The sequence below is a fragment of the Aptenodytes forsteri genome, unplaced genomic scaffold, assembly GCF_000699145.1.
Source record: "Aptenodytes forsteri isolate BGI_AS27 unplaced genomic scaffold, ASM69914v1 Scaffold66, whole genome shotgun sequence".
NCBI lineage: Eukaryota > Metazoa > Chordata > Aves > Sphenisciformes > Spheniscidae > Aptenodytes > Aptenodytes forsteri.
This window is the reverse complement of record NW_008795131.1, coordinates 968618-991654: the sequence shown is the minus strand read 5'-3', so window position 1 is coordinate 991654 and position 23037 is coordinate 968618. Positions and strand designations below refer to the sequence as shown.

At 40.8% G+C, this 23037-nt stretch overlaps 1 protein-coding gene across 1 annotated transcript in view; it reads right to left on the bottom strand.

Annotated features, from left to right (window-relative positions):
* Nucleotides 1-23037, bottom strand: part of EFCAB5 (EF-hand calcium binding domain 5) — a 104913-nt gene that overhangs the window by 20764 nt on the left and 61112 nt on the right. Inside the window, exons 2-6 of the mRNA XM_019471767.1 lie at nucleotides 14052-14618; nucleotides 9337-9493; nucleotides 8580-8643; nucleotides 6686-6756; nucleotides 2951-3106 (exon numbers count right to left, since the gene is read on the bottom strand). Coding sequence (XP_019327312.1) covers nucleotides 2951-3106; nucleotides 6686-6756; nucleotides 8580-8643; nucleotides 9337-9493; nucleotides 14052-14618 — 1015 coding nt within the window. The remainder of the gene's footprint in view (nucleotides 1-2950; nucleotides 3107-6685; nucleotides 6757-8579; nucleotides 8644-9336; nucleotides 9494-14051; nucleotides 14619-23037) is intronic.

Sequence of the window (23037 nt, the reverse complement as noted above, 5' to 3'; positions counted from 1 at the left end):
ATTTAGATAACTCAGATTCTAGAAGAGTTTTTTTGTGATTTAGATGGAATAATTTTATTTTTATATGTTGTTAAAAATAGTAAATTCCTTTTCAGAAATTACCAAATATGAATTAGGGGTAGATTTTCCGCCTTGTTTTAACATTTACAATTTATACAGATTTGCCATTCTACCAGAGGTCTCTGTTATTTCAGGACACTTTTTCTTACAACTTACCTTGGGAGGAACGTGTCACAGTAAAGCTATCTATAGAAGAGAGGAGCATTAGAACAGGAAAACCAGTTCCAAGGTCCTATACCCAGTTACGCTATCTGTCTGGGTTCCTCAGTTTCCTAGCAAAGGTTATGTTTCTTTGCGCTTCGTGTGTGACTGGGGGGGCTGGTGAAAGATTCCTGCCCGTCAGCCCTTCGTACTGAGTCTTGTCGGCAGGACAGGTACAGCATCCACTATAAATAACAGCAGACCATCTGTGTTTGTACAACCGCCCAAAACTTGTCTCCACTTTGAACGAGTGCCAACTCTAGTGGCTAGAGAGTTGAAACATGATGACCTAATTTTCTTGTCACCTAGATATTGGCAGGTGATGATTCTCAGTTGTTTTCAGCAATGCTCTGTGATCTATGAGTAATTCCTTTAGCAACACAGACTAAACCAGACTTGCCATTTAATCAGTGATAGGTCAGTGTTTAACCACTTGATTGTTTTTCTGGAAATGTGATGTATCTCAAACACCACAATATGCTTGTTAGTGAGCAAGATGGGAAGAACAGACACAGAAAAGGTCATGAGAAAGCAGACTTTGTTGTTGCTGTGCTGCAAGAAAGGTAATCAGAAGTGTCTCAAAGTTCGTTAGTTTGAAAACTAATCTCTGACTAAATTCAGTTACATTTAAAGATCCTGGACTTAAAATGTCCCTGAAAATTAATGCAGATTCTGTTATAATGTATAAAAGAAACTATACTTGATGCACGTGAGCACAGAGAGACAGTAAGCTTAAAATTCACCGAGCTATTGCCTTTTTGGGCATTAGAGCGGCGATTCAACTGTGTTCTGGTATTGTCTTGGAAAGTTTCTGCTTCACTGTATAGTGCAGGCTGTTCTTGCTGAGCTGCCATCCTTCTGGATGCATGCATTTGAAATCATAATAATGATCATGTGGATACCTTCTAATTTGACTGTAATTTAAACACTGCTTTCTCAGCTCCCTGGCCCTAATTGCAACTCACTGAGGCAGCCAGCCACACTCACCATGCAGACTGGAATAACTGCCTGCTACCAAACAAATGTAAATTAGGAACTGAAACAACTGCTTTGCTGTGCTTTGCAGAATGAGTACTGCAGGTAATGGATGACATTCAAGTGGTAGAAGTCCCTGGGTTAGTTTGCATCTTTTATCTTCCCTGTCGGTACAGTACGGCAGGACTTATTAGAGCTATACAAAAGAAACCAGGTCAGGTTTAAAAGAACTGCGTGGTCCACACTACAGTTTAGAAACTCAATTTGCGGAGGAAGGCTACCTCGGAGGCTAGAAACAGCAACCATGTTTGTGCTCTGCTCATTTTTTTCTGGGCAGCGATGGCATCTGTGGTGATAGCTGCTCACTCTTGTTATGTTGTGCTAGTATTTTTGGCTCTTTGCCCCTGAGATTCCACTGGGATTAGTAGCACGGATATGGTGATTACTGCCACAGAAATAATAGGAAGAAAGTCACATTAAAACGTGAAAGGGAAAGAAGGGATCCTTTCAAAATGCATGGCAAAGATAGGACTTGGCTTTCTATATTACTCTACCCAGGAGGATCCATCGCAGCTCTTCTTGACAGAGCAATAGGAGAATGAAATGTCTTCTAACTGAGAAGTAGACACATTTCTTTCCTCATCCCTGAAACAGCAGCTTGCCTGCTATTCTCTAAAACACACCATTGGTGTTGAAACGTGCTCTGTAATTCCATTCTCTTAGAGGTAATGACATTATTAGCATGCCATTGTAGAGCACAGTTCATTCTGGGTAGGCATGCTGTAAACATCACTAGAGGAGTGCTGGATGGAATATATAATTTATGTAGGGGAGGAAACTGTAAGATTATGGCAACCATTTGCTGTGTAGTAGCCAGCATCTGGCTAACTGAGGCTACTCATAACAAGTACCATACTTTTTGGATGAAGCCCAAGTTTTTAGCAATAGCTTATGCCATTGATTCCTCAGCTCCTACTATTTACCGGTTTTCTAATAAGTCTAGCTTTTTTTTTCCCCTTTAAATGGGGATGCAGGTGTATTCAGAGGATGCTAGATAGAGTTTAGAGCTGCTGAAAACCAAATTATGGCTTTTGAGTTCCATTTCCAGCTCTGTAACTGACTCGTATTTTAATTTCCTGTCCATAAACTGTGGCTGAAGTTCACAGTACTTTCCTCAGAGAGGTTGTAAAGACAGATTATTTTGCATTTTAAATTTAAACTATTATGAGATTTATTGATAGAAGCCCTCAAGGTGTGTAAATTAATGCAACATAATAAATGCAATATATGTTACTATTGTAGCAATGTGCACATTTGTTAAGGTCAGTCTATATCAGGTTATCTTTTCTGAAGTATGGCTGAATAGACAAATTAGGACCCAAACATTCTGAACGTGCTATGGGAACAGGTAACGACCAGAAGTAGTAAAGTCTGTGGTTCATTTCTTCTCCAGAATCATCAAACTTCAGCCCCAAGTCATCACATTAGGTCATTCAGTTTCTAATTAGCCATCAGCTTATAGGCTATTAGCTATTTCGGTGTCTAAGAACTATGAATTTTAAGACAATGCAGCACCTATTGTCCTCTAAAATAATGCTGAGTAAGCACAAAGAGACTATCTGGAGTCATGAAGAATAAAAAGAAGGCAGTGACCCAGAGAAATACCAAACTGGAAGCATCACCATATTGAAAGGTTGAGAGCTGCTTTGCCTACCTTTCCATAATCACAATCTAGGAAGAGATCAGTAAACATTTGCCTCCGCATATCATGTCTTATTGCTTCTTGGAAGTCATCAGCACACTGACAGAGATGCTTCAGGATTTCTTGGAACATGTCGTTTGAAAAATGTTCAGTGTAGGAATGGACATACTATGGAGAGAAAGCAACAGTGTAAATGGTTAGCTTTCTTCAAGTATTTTCATCTTTATTTGAACTCTGAAAAAGCTATTGCATGCAATGAAATATACAGGAATTTGGAGTTTAATCTGCTAATGCAACGCAGGCTCGGTGCACGGACGCTACGCTGCCTACTTTGTTCTTTCTTTCAGAAGCAGCACTATTCTCCAAACAAGCCTGGGACACTGCACAAATGCATCTTGAACAGTTCCTTTCCTGGCCCAGAGCTCACTTACCATGTTCAGTGCTTCAGAGATGCTGGATCAGAATCCCTCCTATGAAATGTCATTGCTTAAGCTAGGTTATCTCAGGGAGGATGTAAGTTCTCCACGGTTTTCTGCAGCATTTAGTATTCCTGACTTTACTCCCAAGGAGGCATTTTGAGCCATTAGTTTTTGCATAGCTGACACTCACTCAACTCTCTAATGCCACAGAATGACCATTGCCCACAACTTCAGTGTTTAGAGAACCAACCAGTCTGGATACAATAAAAAAAGGAAAGAACCTTTCGAAAATGAGCCTGCTGTCACCTAAGTCCTCTGACACTGGGAATACTACTGACTCGAGATTTATTTTAAGTTCTAGCCTTGAAGACACTTTAACACTTTGGATTTATAGCCATGTGGGTTTTATGAGCAAAAGCAATATGGTTCTAAAAATCTGCTGTGCATGACATAAATAATAATGGCCATCAGAACAAACCACGATCCCAAAGCCTGTGCTGAATTATTATAGCAGGTTTCTGGAGCCAGCCACCGTAACAGGGAGCCCATACAGTTAAAAGGAGGAATTTGCAAAACACAGAATGTTTCCCATTGTCCCATTTTTAGAGTACGGATACCTGACATAAGTGCTAGAACATCTTGGACTTGTTGAAATGCCGCACAGGCATTAACAAACTGAAATATTAATATATGTTATTATTCATGTCTCTATTGCAAAATTTCCAAATATATGGGACAAGTGGAGAAGAGAGGAAGAGCAGAAAAGCAGCAGCCAATGGCCTGAGGGGTGGCTCGTGGGAAAGAAGAACTCCTAGCGCAATGTATGTTTTTTCTGCATTTCAGCATAAAAAGAGAGGATGTAGGTGGGTTGGAGAGAAGGCGGCAGATCTGGGGCTACGTGTATCTACCAGCTCTTCAGAGCTATTACAACCCGGAGCCCTGTGACAGATGAACCTTAAAGATGACAGCAGTTGGGAGAAGGCAGGTTGGACAAGCAGCTTGTCATTTTGTATGTCATCTTGATGACACATCCAAAGGCTTGTGTATTAATACTGCTGTCTAACAGCTCCACAGAAAATTTTTAGGCGCGTATGTTCAGCTATGTGGGCAGGAGGAACTATCGTAGAGTCATAAGCTTTTCTTAGCTGATGTGTGTAAAGCACTCTACTGTGTAAAGTACTGTACACATAATAAGCACACATTTATTTATTATTAACCAAGAGATTTTGACACCCATCAGAAGAAAGCTGGCACACCTCCTTCTTGCTATCCAGTGTGAGACCTCGCTGTAGTTTGTGAACACATTATCATCACTAACAATGGATCTTTGCTTTTTGTTCCTGCTGATCTCAATAGAAATCGAGGAAGCCATATGTAATCATGAAAAATAATCTCACCTTTAAAGCCTGATTCTGACCCTACAAAGGCAATGTGAGTATCTCCCTTGGTGTCAGACTGCTGGGGATTCTGCATGTTAGAGTACAAAGCCTGTGAAATAAACTATTAAGGACCGGTCTCTGAGAATTAAACACTTTTAATATAAACGACCCCACGAGCTTCTCATGAAGGATGTAAAAATTCAACAGCCACTGTTTCGCATGTCCAAAAAAAACCCCCGAAACCCAACAACAACAACGTGTGAGGTCTTTCTACTGAGTTTCTAACAGCCTTTAAATAACCCAAAGCTGCACTGAATTCAAGGGGAAAAAAAAAGGCACCATTTAATTTTAAGGTCCATTAAAAAGCAATGCTTTCCACATGTGAAAGGGCCTGGACCAGTGTGGAGAAAGATCATCCCTCTCTCTGGTTTTGGTGGATGATGCAAACTGATGAACAAAGGTAAATTGTAGCTGAGGATTAGAAACAGCCCTGTCCTGAGAGCGAAGCCAGTGATTACGGCGCAGCTCCCAAGGGAAGTGATGAAAGCCTCATCATTTGCTTCAATTAAAACCGGACTGGAAAAAGCGTCAGAGAACATATTCTGAGAACAACGTTGCACTGGCTGGTAAATCAGACAGCTTGACAGTCCGTATCTTTTGTACTTCTGATCTCTGTTGTCATATCTTTAATTGAGTTAAAATAAAGAGTACACAAAATATATTTTAAAACATTTTTCTAATGCTAATGGAGCATGAATTCATTCAGTGCCTACACATGTACCATAAGGGTTATGGATTGATGCTTCATTTCAGTGACAACAGCAATCCTCTGGGCTCCCATTATCCACAATAGTTTTCTTAATTAAATGCAGTTATTCTGAGGTTACATTTAAAAATACCTCATTTCATGCTTAAAAAAGCCTTCAACAAGTTATCATAAAAATGCATCTCTGGGCAAAATACCGAACATGTGAGTCTCCCGAGAGCGAAGAAGGCACAAAAATCATACATGGTTGCTTGAAATTAGTCTCTGCACAGCTGCTTTATACTCCGTTTTTAATTAGCGTAACAGCACCCACTAGCACTGCTGCAATTGAGGGTCTGTCATTATTTCTATTCTAAACATCCCTTTTCACAGGTTTAATTACCCAGCCATAAAATTTAGCTCTGTCGTAGGTAGAAATGGCTGGCAAAGTCTTGGCCTGGAGAGTTTTTCAGTAAATATAGTTTGAACTGATTTGGTTGTTTTCAAATTGATGAAGAGTAGAGTAATGGGGTGAAACTTCCCACTGCATTTATTGATTTTGGCGAGTTAAAAACACACTTCTGATGTTTCTCAGTGACAGCTTTTGATTTTAAAACTGCGTGTTTTTCAGCCCGGTTATGCTTCTCACACATTTGTGATGCTTGTTGCAGTTTGGTTATGATTCAGGCCAGTAATAGTTCAGGGCAAAAACGGTAGAGCTTCTCATCCCGGTTCATCACTTGTTAGGTTTTGCTATGGTTAATAGAACTTAATCAGAAATAACAATACTTTGGGGACAGTACTAATTACCTCAGGCTAATGGTTATATTGGGACACCGAACCTCCCTTGAGCAGCCAACGCAAAACCTGGATTCACAGGTGATTCAGGGCTTTGGCATTCCAGAAAGGGACTGAAAGGGGTGTCCTAAAACCCACTGCTTCTAGAGTAACTTCTCAGAGAGCGGCACAGGCTGCAGCTCTGAGGAAAGCAAAAGACTTCCCCCTTGCTGGCCAGAATGGAAGCGTTGTGACAGCAGAGGATGGATACGGAGATGGAACGTGAAGTGTCCTGATACAACCAGTTACCTGGGACGCTGGAGAAGTGAAGCCCTTCACTTACTCAGCTTAGCTGTCCCCAGGGAAATGCTACTACTTTGTGATAAACATCATATTCTGAATCAGATGCTCTTATTTCATTTCTCACCTCTGTGAATTCATCTATGTTTACTTTTTTTTCCAACGTGTCTACGGTTTCCAGCTTCCTGTCATAGATTGCTAGTAAAAAATGAAGGGATATTGGTTTAGAAAGCACACAGTTGTGGTTTTTCATATTGTACACATTTTTTTGCACACTGTTATGTTATATTAACTTTCTTCTCATGTTGGATTACATTATTTGAGGTTATCCTACACAATAGCTGAAGCATCTGACTGTACAGAGGCTATCTAAATCTGATTCTTACATATTTCTCTTGCTGAGAATCTGCACTTATCTATTCAGAACTGTATGGTCATATTTATTCTTGACACATGTTGGTGCAAATTGCAATGATTTTATGAATTATGTGAGGGAAGAAAATACTTTTGATTTAACAAACAGGTAAAACAGCCTTAAAATACTGGGGACATGGATTCTGCTTTGCAAGAGTGGAATCTGAAAGTCAGTAATTTTCCCAAGCAGCTCTGTGGGAATATTTTTACTGGTTATGATATTCAAAACTGTCTTTTGGTCAGCTTCTGGGCTGCTATAATGGCACTGAGAAGGTATGTCAAATGTCTACACAGATTTCTGAATGAGGTCTTTGAGCACAGACATGCTATTTCTGTTGGGATTATTTTTCTGTTCTTTCTTCTACAATGTATCAGGAATAAAGAGAAAATTCACCATGGAATGCATTTATCTCTTGTCGCTTAAGACATTCCTAAACTGTACATTATCTTTATTAAACTATAAAACAAAGCTTAATGTTCCATAATGAATATTGGATGCTATTAAATGAAACACATTAAGAAATGGAGCCGCACTGTTAGTGAAATACGACATAAAGCACCTCCAGCACCTGGAGAGCAAGCATCTGGACAGAAACTTCCTTCTCAACCTCACGTCCCGGTGTCTGCTCACGCTGGAGAACCGCAGCCACCACAGCAGGAGCACAAGGGCTGTGTCTGGCACTCGCACAACGTACTACCAATACAGGATGATTACTCAGAGGAACAACTCTGTGACATAGAAAGGGCCGAGCAAGGGCAAGCTCTAGACAGAGGGGAGTTCAGCAGCAAGCAGAAATGCACTCTGGAGGTTCCCTGCTTATCATCCCATTTTCCAGCAAAGGCAGATTTGTTATTATTGATAATCATTACAGGCTATCGATGTAAAGGGCTGGCAGCAGGCTGTATGTTGCCACTTCAATGTTCCTGGCTCTATCTATTCAATTATCGTTATGCGGGGAGGTCAAGTGTAAGCTCTGTAAAGTGGGCAGGAATTATGGAAATCTTCCTGTGCTCTGATACAGAGGCCCTTGTGCCGTGCGTCGCTGGCATGCCTGGGACTGGCAAAGGGAACGGCTAGACAAGATGTGTGATTTGGTGGAGAGTTAGGTAAGCTTCAGCATTTTCCCCGAAACTAGAAAAGTTAACAAGACTGTCAGACTTTAATTTTTTTGATCCTACCTTTCTTCCATACCTCCCAGTATGCCAAGCTGCTCATGGGATTTCCAAGACCTCCCATGGGACAAGGAACACCGCGGGATAGAGTAGATGAAGGAGGTTGTTACAGTGATTCTTAAAAATCGTGACAAGCACATGGCAAAGTCTGGCTAATGCGGGATGTAAGTGGAAAGGGCCTGCATCTGATCTTTCTATCTCTCTGAAAGATTTTTTAAACTTCTTTCCATACTTTTCAAGATCATATTAGTGAACCACGTGGTGGTTCAGTCTCTTTCCAATCTGTCTGAAGATTTGTGGTTAATATCCTAGCTGGTGTATCTACCCTTAAGAGATTCTTCCTCTATTATCAAATCCATTCACTGTTTGCTCACAGTTTGCATCAGAATTCAGACCACAGAAATAAAACTGAAGGAGACACATCGAAAACTTACCTTTTCTCACATCTATGGGAGTAGAAGCAATGACATCGGGAAAAGACCTCAGAGCACTCTGAACCTACAAATCAAGGTAATAGTCAAAGGCCTGTTTCATGCAGACAACAGTAGGCAATTACTAAAACAAATCACCTGGAATAATTAGTCATATGGGCCAGCGATGCTTCTTACCACACATAGGTGGGTCCTGTTAAATGTAGACCTTGTCTATGTTGTGCTGTGTGCAACCACAGGACAATTTCCTAGGGGCCTTGTGTGACTTGTAAGAAAGATGCTCCTACCAAGAGATGTATTACAATTACTGCAAATCTCATCTTTTATGAGCTGCGGTATCAATTTGTATGAGTCACAGGGGTAGAAAGATTTAATGGAGGCCACAGGAGAGCAAGAGTGGCTGCCTCGGACCTTTTTAAGGGGATTCTGAGGGATAACCAGCTGCAGAGAAGGACATCCAGTGATGAGGTATGTATCCCACAACCTCAGGAGCGTCTGAGTACCTTACAGGGCATTTAGCTTCCCAGGACCTCTGTGGAGAATGCATCGCAATCCTTCCATGTGCTCGTGGGGAATCAGGGCTTGGTGAGGCTAAGTGGTAGACAGCGACCTGCACCCTGGCCCTAAGGGATGTCAGAGCCATTACCCATCCTTTTGCTCCATGCTGCCACGCCAGGGCAGACGGCACTGTCACAAACTTCCTTCTCCTCCTGTCTGGAACAATCACAGCAGTGTGTTAACAAGGATCATCTCTAGTTACCAGTGCAAATGGTATTCTGCCACTGACATCCACTGCCCACTCCTTGAACTGAATTGCCAGGGCCTCCTTTCTCATCTCTTTCACCTGAGACTTCATATTGTCCACCTGCTCCCTTTCCTTTCGTTTGTTCTTTGCCTCAGACTTCATCCTGGCCAGCCTGTAGGACATGGGAATATGGTTTAGAAAGATACCATCATAAACATATTTAAGCTAGATTAAGCCTACCCTGAAGAACAAAAGGAAAGGAAATAACTTCTTACTGAAATTCTTGTCCTTCCAGTACAAGCAGATTTTTTTCCAAAGAAATACTTGATGTTTGGGGCACAAAATTACTAGTGTGACTATTGGACTAGATATCAGTAATCTGTGTTTTCAGAAGGCAGCTCCAAGGAGGTGGGAGTATTTATATTCTGACATGTATCATCTCCTGAGATCTAGTATAACTATGAATCTGAAGAAATAACCTCTGAGTGTCAGATACATGCATGTGGAGAGAGCCTCTTGTAGAGTATATGGTGGACATTTAAGTGAAAATCATCTGTACAGCTCTCCTAGTTTGTGTCGTTTCAACAGTGATAAATGTTACCTTCACATTTATAATGGCATTAATCGTTTGTTGTGTAGATGTCCCTCAATTTTCTTTCAATTTTAGCAGGAACAGAGGTGCCTAATTTTGCTACACTTGATTTACCAACAAAATTGCATCAGTATGCATTCGTCTCAAAGCCCAAGTACCATTTCACATGAGCACTTCACTGGCAAAGAACAACATTCAATGAAATGTCTTAAGCAGTCTCACACAATAAAGTCCTTACTGCCTTAGGACAGGGGTAATACACCAACCTCTCCGTCATTTTGAACACACAGACTTTGCAAGCTTGGACTAAAAGTACCTCCCTTTCCTCTTCCTTCCGTTTTCTTTGCTCCTCTAATCACCCAGCCACGTTTTTCCCAATCCTTCATTTCGCGCAACGAAAGAACTGAATAAAATTGATCCCGTAGAACTGATCTGCTTTGGTTTTGACTTTGTTCACTTACGAAATGGAGCCTTTAGGAAGTTCAAAATGCTTAAAGCCAAAGGATCAGTTCATATGGGGAGAACAGTTCCTGCTCACGGGGGCTGCTGGAATCTCTCTGCATTGAGACAGCTGCCCTGCACACCTCTGTGGCTCTCACACCCTCTATAGCTAATCAGAGCAAGGGGAACTGCGCCTCTTTTGTACCTGAGAGCACACGAGTCCAGAAACTGTATTTTAACTAACAATTTCTGCTCCCTTCCTCCCCCTGCATTTCACGTATAGTGAAGATGGGCTGATCCTGTCCCTGCTCTTTTCTGTTGCTACGGGGTCATCCTAGAAATTATAAAAGAATGGTATTTTCATTAATGAATAGAAAAGCCTGTTTAACATGTTACAGCATTACGCTTTGATCACAGTCAGTTTTATCACCAGGTACTTGTTCTTCATGACCACTTATCACAGAGGTTTCTTAATGAATAACTGGGTTCCTTAATCAATTGTGGGCATTGCCCAAGTGCCTGCTGAGCCAGTTCAGCCTCCGGCGCTTTGATAGCAGGGGAAGGGTAAAATAATTTCCTGTCTTCTGACTCCTTCACAGACACAGCAAAGAGGAGATACGGAGCAGGTACCAAGCTAAATGGACTGACAGATTTTCCTCCAATGTATGCTACAGACAGAAAGAGAAACCCAGACCATTTCTAGCTGCAGCTCCTCCTCAGGAGCGGTCTGCAAGCTGAAAGCAGGGCTAAGGCCATGCTAGGAGTTGCCGAGGTGCTCTGGTGATTAACCTGGGCAGTGCCCAGCCCAAGTTACATTGCATGCTGCACCTGCACTGTGCTGCAGTTTTGCATTTATTTCTAGGGTCCTAAAACACCAGGCAGCTGCACCCTCTGCCTGGTGTCCTGTCCCTGGTGTGGGACAAAGTGTTTCCTCCCTAGACAATAATGGCAAAACAGGCTATAACAGTGCTGGGCACCCGTTTCAAAGTGAGCTCATTTCAGTATTAGACTTTCCAGAAAAGATGAGATGGCAGCGAGGGTGACTTCTCCCTGCAGAACGAAACATGTTTCTTCAGGAAGACAGCCGCCTAACTCCCACACAAGGATGGGTGACTCAGACTGAAGGACTACCGTCCCTGGACAAATAAAGTCTCTGTCTCAGGTATCAATCCATTTGGATAAGGAATTTCTCCCATCTGTTCTCCCGCATGCCTTGACTCCCAGTCAGGTGGCAGTTAAGGAGAGGCTGGAGGAAGCCTGCGAGAGCTCACTGAGGGTTGGTAAGTTTTAGATAAGAACCTGTGGTGAAATCCTGCCTTTCCTGAAGGTAACGTCAAGGCTCCCGGGAGTTTCACTGGGGCCAGAATTTCACTCCTCATCTTTCTGGTGCTTATGTGAGAGATTTTGAGCACAGACTGGCATTTCTCTTGTAACATTTTTTTCATGTTGAGAAAGCCAGTGACTCACCTTACGAGTCTCAGTGCTACATGGTGTCGGTAAAAACCTCTGTGCTGCTGTGGTTTAAGAATCCTATGCAAATCCCACAATACAGCCGTCACAAATATGTAAATCCTGAGCTGCTGAGAATGCAAATCCCATGATACTACTACCAGCGGATATGCAAAACCTGCTACAGCTATGTCTACATAAACCCCCGTGGCAGCGCTGTCTACGGAGAGACTGATTTCTGCAAGTGTTCATAGTCACTTCCTTTGCATCAGTTCTGATAGCTACAAATTGAGAACCTGTCTCCAAATGTAAACATGGACTTAACAGCCAAGGCCAAGATAACATGTCGCTGGCAGCCAACACTTTGCATTCTACAGGAAGATCTGATCTCTCCAGAAATAAGCTCTGATTCGCAATGAAAGCTAAGAGTATTTTAGCAGGAGGAAAAAAAACCAACAAAACCAAATAGTCACTTCCTTTGCATCAGTTCTGATAGCTACAAATTGAGAACCTGTCTCCAAATGTAAACATGGACTTAACAGCCAAGGCCAAGATAACATGTCGCTGGCAGCCAACACTTTGCATTCTACAGGAAGATCTGATCTCTCCAGAAATAAGCTCTGATTCGCAATGAAAGCTAAGAGTATTTTAGCAGGAGGAAAAAAAACCAAAACAAAACCAAACAAAAAACCCAATCCAAACTCCCAAGAAATTTTATGTATTTTAATTCAATTTCTTTTGCAAAATAAAAATGAGATATGGTTCTGCACTTCCTGCATCCAGGTGTCCCTCTGTGAAGCAATATGAATGGTGAAACAGTCCCCAAAACAAAGGTGTGGCAAGGCTGGCATTCTAAACATCCCCCCAGAATAGTCTGTGCTTGAGGGAAAGCTCACTGAAAAGGAAGATGTTTCCCCAGACCATTTGTTTCAGTGGACCGGCATTTAAAAAATAAAAAATAAAATTGAAAATCTTTTACCAGCTCTGGTTGTATTACTGTATGTCTGCTTCTGAAGAAAACCCAAAAAGCTGAACTCTTACACACTGACCATGATCAGTCAGTTATAATTATTTTTATCTGTGGGGAAAAAGGAGGTAAATGACTGTATGAAATTCACTTATCACACTGCTTTAGTTGTATTCACACAAGGCATGTTCCTATGAACTGTAACAATATGTAGACTAGAAATGTAGACAGACAGAAACTCAGAGCAGTAGAGAGAGCTTTAACATATTCTTTTATTCATTATAATACTGGGAACTTCAAATATCTTCATTTAGAGTTTATGCATAAGACACGTCAACATTTTACTTTCGTAATTCCTGACACTGAAACCCTGAAACCAATTTTCAAGCTGTATGTACTATTTATGCAAATAGAAGAGACAGCCAGTCAAATAGAAGTCATTATTCTACAAACACAGATATAGAATGAAGTGATCTAGTAGTGAATGAATAATTTTGACATCATTCACAATCACCTCTGGGTCATCTGTAAACACAAATGTTCACTTCTATATTTTTCTGAATAGAGCAATGAAAATTAAAGCATTATTGTTCACCTAATGCACTCACATTCCAACCTTAGCACATTGTAAGGTGCCATGGAACTCCCTTCCAATAGTCATTAAATATTATACTAAAGCAAGCAGCCTAGAATACACCCCAGAAATGAGCAACATGATAAAATACAAAACAGTTTCTACTTTAAAGGGAAAAAAGAATCTGAAAGGAAAGCCCAAGTAAAAATCCCAGGAGAAGGAGTTTCTACTCCTTTCTCCTCAGTTCCAGGACAATATTCTTGTTGGTTTGGTCAAGAGAAATCATCCTGAAGGAGGAAAAAAAGGTTATCTTTTTATTAAGTTTGGAAGAATATAGAAGAAATGATCTGAAGAGTTCGTAGACCTTTGATACTAACACCTGTCCTAAAGAACTGCTGTCACTAACCTAGACTGGTTTGAAAGCAGTTTGCATTCCCTATATGTAATTAAGATAGAGTCTAAAGAGGGATTATATACTTGTGAAGGGCAAAATATTGCCTTAAACAGGAATAACTAGTGTTTCATTTTATGTGGCATGTTCTGGCATTTGTCCTGCTTCTCAAGTTTTTATGAGAGACAGCTACCATCTCCGGTGCTGTACTCCACAAGGCTCATTTTGTTCGACACTTCGCCAGCCAGGCTGCAGTCACGCCATTCCCTTTGTAAAACCGAGACCAAGACACCAGCCACGCTTTCAACTCTCTCACCTTTCTGATGTTGTACCTGGCATCTCAGTTTTTAGCTCCTCCGTGACCATCTTCATTCCTCTCAGGTACGGGCCTGGTTTTGTAGAAATACAGTACCGAGGGTTATGTCTCATCAGATATTCTCCAAGAAAATTAATGGGGTTAAATTTGTTTGGTTCTTTGTCTGGTGCAAGCACATTCTTTCTTTCCACTTCCATTAACAGTTTTTCCATTCCTGGGACTAATGTAGGTAGGAGTTTGTCAAGCAAATAGATGCGAGTATCTAGTGACTCTTTCTCTTCACTGAACCACTCTTTGGACAGCCAGTCACAGGGTTCTCTCTTCTTTACCTTTTCTTCTTCTGCCTTTTGTGCGCGAACTGTCTTCACCTTTGCCTTCTGCAGACTCAGACACCTCTGCTGCACCTTTTCATAAAAACACTCTTTCCACGGAGCATAATTACTAAGACATGGCAGCTCATCATTCCCCTGATTTCTCTTCATTTCTGTGGCAGTCATGTTCTTACCTCCAAGCCTGGGATGTTTTAGACCTGCAGTTTGGGCTGCTTCCTCTGGCTGAGCAGCCGTACTTCAATCACTGTGAGACAGAACAAAAGCAGCAATGCCGAAAGATGCAGCAGTGTCCTAGCAGATGACACAGGAAGAAAGTCCATTGTTAGGAATTAACTAATATTCTTTTTCTATGTTCCTTTTTTATTCTGTTACTGCTGCTTTGTACTCTTAAATAAATACAGCCCCTTTACTTCAAAGATCAGTAAATGATTTATAAAGATTAATTATGTATCACAACAGCCCTTGGAGACGGAGCAACTAAATAAGTGTGTTCCTTTCTTACGGGAGAAGAAACTGAGACACAGAAGAGAAGTGATTAATTCCAGGTCACTTAGAGACTCAGAAACCAAGCGGTGAACAGTGCTCGGAAGTCTTCTCCCCCAGTTCTAACCAGCGGATTCCTGTTACTCCTCGTATCATTATTTCTGTTTAGGTCCCATTCCATGCCGCCAGGAAATCCAGTGGATATGAGACAAAGGAAGCTAGTAATGGAAAATACCAGATGCCTAGGAGCAAGATTTCTCTACGTGTCGCCTTCTGCTTCATCTTTTCTGTAGCTGTGAAAACCAGTGAGGAAGCTTGTCCCATAGACTACTTAATTTCAACTTCAGCAACTATTTTTTCCTCTGGACATTTTGTTAAGGTAACAAGGACACAAGTTGTACGGGTCAGCAGAGCTCCTACAGAAAGGGAAGCTCTATACCACGAACTCTGTAATTAAGCTGTTCACAAGCACACCATCTTGTAGATTATTCTGTAAAAGACAGACCTACAGAGAGTTGCAGATATGTCCCTTTATAATTTCCCCAACTCCACTGTTTTATTCTCAAAATGTTCATTCTGTGAAATATCAGGAAGAAACTGGGTTGCTCACAAGGCACAATTTGAAAACTATGGCTGTATGTCTCCACACATAACTGTCTGCATCTGTAATGGGACTTACACATACAGAATGGAGCAGAACGTTGCCTAACCACTCGATTCGAAGCATGAAAAATCACCAGCATGCTGCAAAAAACCCCAGTCCAGTGTTAAACAACAGCAAGAGAAGGGTGATATTAATAGAGGGCCTAACGCCTTTCCAGATTAAAGATGAAACTCCACTTTGAACTTGCTGCCACACTAGCCTTTTCAAGCTCTTACTTAAAAGTGCTTTTCACTAAGGCCTTTCAGTATCCATAGCAATACCATTGCTTTTGATATGTTTTGCTCTTCATGTTTAAGCATCTGTAGCTGTTCTGAAGAGAGTTCAGCCCTCCAGGAAATGCATATATGTGATCTACGGCCCTCCTGGCACACAAATGTAGTTACTAATATGTTGACCTTCTGGTTCATAACCATTGTTTGAGTCCAAATACCGCTTGGATAGGTAGGATGCTTCACAGCACTAAATTTCTATGTCTGTTTTCTCGATGGGCTTGTTGGCATCTTCTGGTAATTTGTTTTCAAAGATGATTACTTGCTGGGGAGTGAGATGGATTTATGGATCAAGCTGCCTGCCTGACCCATGCAGAGGGTTTTAAGATGGTAGCTGGTTTTGCTACCAAAGGACATGAGCTGTAAAGGAGATTTATACCGGTAGAAAGGGAAACCTGTCAACCCTATCAAATTGTTCCTTGCTTAGGTGAGTTTCTTTCAATAAGCTGTAAAACCAGACTCTTTCTGGTTCAAAGCAGGGTGTTAACCAAATGTTCTGGTCACATTCCAAATCAGCTGGTTTTGTTGTGCCAAAATAAACTGTTCTTGCAGTTTCAAATACTTATGTTATTTTTTAACATCCTTTATGAATCCGCTCTGCAGTTTCTGTGCAATGTTAAAGTGACAACTGCACTCTGCTTTATGAGGTGGCTGATTCTGAATGATGATGAATATATTTTCTACACTGCTCTCAACCATTTGTTAGGATGATTTTGAGGATTAGTAAATGTTTATAAAGTATCTCTATGTCTCTGAACAAAACAAAACAAAACAAAAAACAACTAAGTGTGACTGTTCTATCTCAATTCTGTGGCATTCACTTAACTCCAAGAATGGAAGCAGAGCAGAGAACTATGCCCACTGCTTTAACGCAGGACAGATAAAGAAGACTAAGAGGGTATGGCAGAATATACAAACAGCTCATAACTGCTAAAATAAACAACAAAGGAGTGCTAAAATCAGCCCCTGACACTTGGAATTTGTCGAGGATTACAGGGACACACCTCCAGTTTGTGTAAGACACCATTGGCTCATAAACTTCAGTGCTGATTTACATTAGTTGAGAATTTGGCCCATAATATATAGAGCTCTCATGGGCTCTGACATTCCCAAGTGGAGGCTTGATTGTCCAAACAATAGTAAGCACGGTGCACAGAGACAAGCTTTAGAAACACCCAGGAAATTGGAAATGTGATATAAAGTTTCCTGCAAGCCTTTGTTCAAGCTGAAGGCAAGATAAGCTTTTCATTATTTAGTAGGATGCCACTTTCCTGGCTCCTTTTCGGGGAGAGAAATATTCTTGCTGGAATCCCTGCAGGTACAAAAAGATTATCTCCCCGTTTTCTGTACAAAACCCAAATCTGCTCATAAATAAGATTTTTATGGTTTCATTGTTATTCTGTTAGGGGATTTTAAAGGGTGGGACAGGGCCAGGAAAGACTAAAGTTTGTCTAGGTAAATATTTTGGAGATGTTTGCGTTACAAAAGTCTTTTCAAAACCAGAGTCCAATCTCTTTGACGCTCTATCACGCAGAAATAGTTTTGCCTTTCCCTAACATGCTTCATAGAGCATGTTTATCTCAGCAATCACAAGGAGCCCAATACCCTTCTCATACATGATCTTCTTTTCAATACAATTAAAATTTAGAAAGACTTTCTCTTTTGCTTTCTGAAGCTTTGAAAAACTGTTTTTCTTACCTTTGGAGCAGGTATCAAAATAGATCTTATTCCTCCTGCTTTCAGAGTGGCTTTGCAAATGAACAGGAATTAAATATATGCCCATCTGTTCTCAACCATTAAAAATCTCAAAAGTGAATTAGGGATTTCTCAGACCTGCTGGGGAGCCGGGCTGTGAGTTTTACTCCTCTGTGTTTGCAGTTGCTAAGCAATAATCCCAAAGGTTGCTATGTCTCTTCCACGACTCAGGATTGCTGTAGGTTGTCTTTTGGCTTTGGCAGCCCAACAGACTCTTCTGTACTGAACTTGGATCACTGCATCACATGACTGAAAATAAAATAAAATAAAATAAAATAAAGAAGAGTATGAAGAGCAACAGACAACACGAAGGGCACAACCAGCCAGAGAGAGAATTCACAGGTGCCCAGTGACAGGAGGTTTACCTTCAGATTCAAGGTTCACAAAGTTCAAAACTGTCGCGAGTCCAATACAAGCTGAAGCGAGGACTGTATTAACCAGATGTGATATTCTGAGAGATAAAAAGAAATTAATTACAAACTCAATTTAAACATCTTCAGGCTCTCTTTTTTCTAAAGAACTGTGTCACTTTGAAGCAGCCTTGCAGGAAAGGCACGTACAGCACTAATAAGGGGGGAGTTTACAGTGCCATTTTGTTAGACCGTCTTTAAACCTGAATCTAAAGGAATTTGATGAATCACCTTTAATAATGTCTCCTATATTCTTGAAGAATAATATGCAACACAGGGAAAGGAGAAGGGAAAAGACAAAAACATCTACAACAGCCATTCTGTACTCATTTATTCTAATGTAAATCAGGTGCCTGTTCAGTGATTTCCTTGGTGTTATGCAGGACTTCCAACTGAGAAATTTATGGCAATTTCTGCCAAGAAACAAGGTTTATCTAATGCTGTTTCTTTCCTTGTACTTTGCACTGGAAGAGGCATGATCTTTGGATTGTCTACCTGCAGGAAAACCGAACTGTGACTTTATCTACAGTATTTGTCATTGGAACAGCTGCACGGTACCCCACCCTCTAGCAGAGTATTAGTCTCCATTTTATGGCACAGCTGAGCTTGTTACAAAACTTGAAATAGAGAAGGTTTAATATAAACAACAGAATTTTTCCAAAATCTGATACAGTTACTGTCAGAGTCACATTTGTTCTCTAGTTTAGTAACTCTGGAGTTTTAATTGCAGACTCAAAAATGTCATTCTCTGTCATCTTCATCAAGTCATTTATTACAGCACCCACAACACCAAGGTAAATAATAATTAATTTGTAAAGCTCTAGAATTAGAAATACCTCTAAGTGACATGCACCCAGAGTCCCAACATAAACCCAGTACAACATTTATGCTGCCCTTAAAAAAAAGGTTTAGTTTTGTTCCTAAGACCTGCCATAGAAGTTAGGAAGTGTACAAGTGTACATGCTGTGTACAGGTTTTTTACAAGGAGGAAATTTGCTCAGAAATGATAATAACAATGGTACTTTAGCGGACAGTCAAAAGCCTTCATTTTTATTTCATTTTTATACTTTTTTTTCTGGAAAGGAGGATGCTATAGAAATTCCTGGTGTTTGTACCCAGCAACATTTATTTTCTTCTATGTACTCCTGTACATAGTTCAGAAAAATGTGTATGGTTGTAACTTCTATAGATACTTTTGGCCATCTGTGCTACGTGTCTCTCTGAAATAACGTTTCTTCTGGACGCTCTCAAATACCACCGGAATGCCAAGCGTACCAATGTAGTAATATGCTGTAGACACTACAACACTGACTTGATTTTAGAATTCAGTATTTGCTTACAGAGAGGAAACATAGCCCACCACCCCCCCCCCCTACAAAAACATATAAGTCAACTTTCATGTGAAAAATATGCTGTAATAAATTACCATTTCTTTGCTATTTATTTGAAAAAACATGTATCTGAAGGAAATGTGCTCATTGCGGTGTATTTCCAAGATGTGTTGAAATATGGCATCAATTATGTCAATAAAATGAAGCAGAAAATTAGTGCACAGGAATAATTTAAAATGAGGCTTTAAACCGGATTGTGCTCTTTTTCCTCAAAGCAGTTTGCACATGATTAACTCCTGTTATCTCTTCTCCCAGGTGGGCTTGATTCTTCCCCCTTGCAATTCAGAATTCTGTTGCTATTATGAGTAACTTACAAAACTTTTTCTTTTTTCAGTATGAAACATAAATTAAAAAAATGCTCTCCCGTTTCTTAAAGTGATTTTTTTTAACCCTCAAACAAGAGCATACAAATAGGACTTGGAAGGAGGGATAAAAATGGCTCTATTTTTATTCTTCTGAAAGTGGAATCCCGTGGGTTAAGCAAACCTTTAATCGCACCCTATTTAACTTGGCTGTTATCCCTTAATGTTTTTGCTAAGCAAAGTGTATCCTTTTATTATGCCATCAAATACTTGCACTGTTGACAAAATAATGGGCTGAATATGTCACCACAGATGTTTTGCTGGAATTGCCTCTTCTATCTTTTTTTTTTGTTTTTCTGTGTAAGATACATTTTGGGACCACTCTGTTGCCTTTTCCAGCTGACGCCAAGATTATGCAATAAAAGCCCTGACATGTAGTAATAATAAGTTGTGTTAGCCAGGGAAATGTTTGCAGTGTATTAAAGAAAGAAAATAGTCAGTTTTGGAAATGCATACAAAACCAGCTCATGTATCGCTTCGGATCCTTTAAATGATACATTGGGCTAAAGCTGCAGGTGCTGACCACAGTGCTTTCAGCATGGGAAGGAATAAGGCCACAGGCTTCCAGTCTTTTTTGTACCAGCCATGATGCTGTGACCACAGGCTGCCCTCTAATTGCTCTTTTCAGTCAGAATACATCTGCCTTATAGCTTCCTCCTCCACATTTAAATTCTGCTGCTAAAAAACATTGCACGCGCAAATTACACCTTTCCAATGGCTTGGAGAACCATTGCAATCTGTGATTACTGTAGTTAATAACTGATATGTTGGACCTTTAGCTAACTGCAGATAGCAACTCCATTATTTACTTGTGGTAAATGTTTTTTAAAAGTGTTTCCTGTTCAAATACCTGGAAGAGCTACAGGATATATGAAAATTACACAAAAGTCTATTTTGGAAGCTGGTTTAAATAGTCATTTCTTGAGTTATCCTTGCATGACTGTTGCTCAAAATCCAGAATGAAACACCAGTCCCAGGTGAGGCAACTGCTAGAATACTCTGGGAACTTGTAGTCTTCCACCTATCCTCTCTATCAACGCAGACGTATATGCCTTGAAGCAGCCCTACATTTGCAGGGATCCATTTGCGTGAAACAAAGCAATAACCTAGATCTTATTTTTTAGAGAAAGGTGAATAGCATTAAGATTCCTGTCACATGCCAGAGAAGAAAAAACTTTCCCATCTCAGATGTGACTCCTGCCTCCACTGAAAACCACGGCAAAAACTTCAGAGCAGCATGGCCTCGTATCTGGCTGCCACCTCAACATGGTGGTTGGTAAACACAAAGAATCTCTCTTTCTGCTAAGCTTCACGATGCTTTGTATAACCAGTATGTAGCCAAGCACTTGAGTCCGTGCTTCTTATGTTCCCAAAACCTTCTCCAGGGGACTACTAAGTGATGCAGGATCGTTTTTACCTGAAAGAAAGAAATGCTTTGCCAGGAGACAAAGCACTTTTTCATTTTCACAGAAAATAAGACAGAAAAATGTAGTTAGGAGAACAAACACCGTATTTGAGTAAAATATAACAAAACGCATCTACAAAGAATGTAGCAGCAAACCTAAATAATCTTTAAAATTATTGAAAACAAAAAGGTTCCCATGTGCTCCATTATATTGTTGATCCATGACATTTTTAGTTAACGTTTTACTCCTGTTCTTTCCTGAACTGGGTACGAACGAAATAAAAAGGTGACTAATATAGTCTGAAAAATATACTTTATGCAGTTTAGTTATATAGCCGGAACAAGTAGCAAATACTGATAGGAAAGAAGTTCTGTTGAAACTACAGATAGAGCTTTTTTCAGTAGCCACACCTAACCGCCTTACTGGTCTAGCTATGTCATTTCAAAGTTAAAAAAATTCTGGTACGTGCAACTCACAAGCACAGAGCAGTCCTTTTTCTCCCAAAACTTGCACCTTGCTTTTTATCTATAATGGCAAAAGGATGTCTGCATTTGGAGTGGTCTTTGCCAATCTGTATCTACTGTACAGATACACCAAAACCACATCTGTATTGCAGATTTGCCCACAGAAAAGATAAAGCATTTAATAAATAAATGGGAGGGAGAGACCAGACAAGCCTGCTCAGAAAAAGACATTGTTTTATTGGGAAGTTGTGGAATATTCAGAACTTGGGGGATACTAATTTAAAAGGGGTCTGGAAGGCATTTTCTTGACCTCTTTACCATAAATCAGTGTGCTGCTAGCACACTTTCCATAAATAGTGTTTCGAAATAACAACATGATGGCTGTAAAAGGCAGGACAATGACTCTTTGTTTACCTGCGGGTTTTGCTTATTCTCCCCATGTGCTCGGATCCCACTGGGGGCTCTTTCGGACTCCCTCACGTTCAAGTTCCTGGCTTGCTGTGCAGTTCACTCTGTAAGCTCAACTTTAGTCCAGTTTAGGGAGCCTGTCCTTCATCCTCTCTTGTCCACTAGGAGGCAAAACGCCTCATTAGCCAGCCTGGCATCCTCACTGCACCGAAGCCCAGCTACCAGAGCCACCCTGCTAATTATTTTCACAGCAGGGCACTGGGGAATAACCTAAGGAGCTACCATGTGGCTTCTCCGGTGCTTAGATTTACAGGGGCAGGAGCTACCATGTGGCTTCTCCGGTGCTTGGATTTACAGGGGCAAAAGAGTCTCGTACAGTCCTGTCGGTCTGAGGAGCAGATGAAAGCAATATGGACCAAGTGCTTAAAAGGAATCAATGGGTTAATGCACACTCTTGACAAAGAAGAGTTTGCTCCGTTTAATATTTAGACCGGCTTCTGTTTATCATATGCAGTGTTGTCATTAGATGGCCAAGACATTTCTCGATCCCAATTACCTCCTTGCCAACATTCCCACGAATTTGGTAGCACCAGGCTGAAACTGCAAAACAAATGAAGCTTAGTAGCATTTGGCCCTTTGTCTCAGAACCCAAACTGTCACGCAGTATTGCATTCCGGGGGTGTTTGAACGCTTTAAACGTCATGTATACTTATTAGGCTAGTTTTTTGGTGTTTGGGCTTGTGCACTGATGTATAAATAGGTGTTCTATGCTGTTTTCATTACAGAAAGAGTTACTATTGCTCCCCAATCCAAGGAAAAGCTACAGTATGTGAGCATTAAGGCCAACTTTCACCAAGTACGGTGCCACACACATTGTTACAGCTCCCGGCAGGACGGGATTCCAAAAAACCATCACTTTTACACACCAGAGCGCCCTGCCAGGACGCACGTTCTGGGTGGCCGCAACCAAGCTGGCACACATTCCTAAACCCCATCTCTCGGGCTGAGAGGCCGGAGAGGGAATGACGAGGCCCCCCCCCCC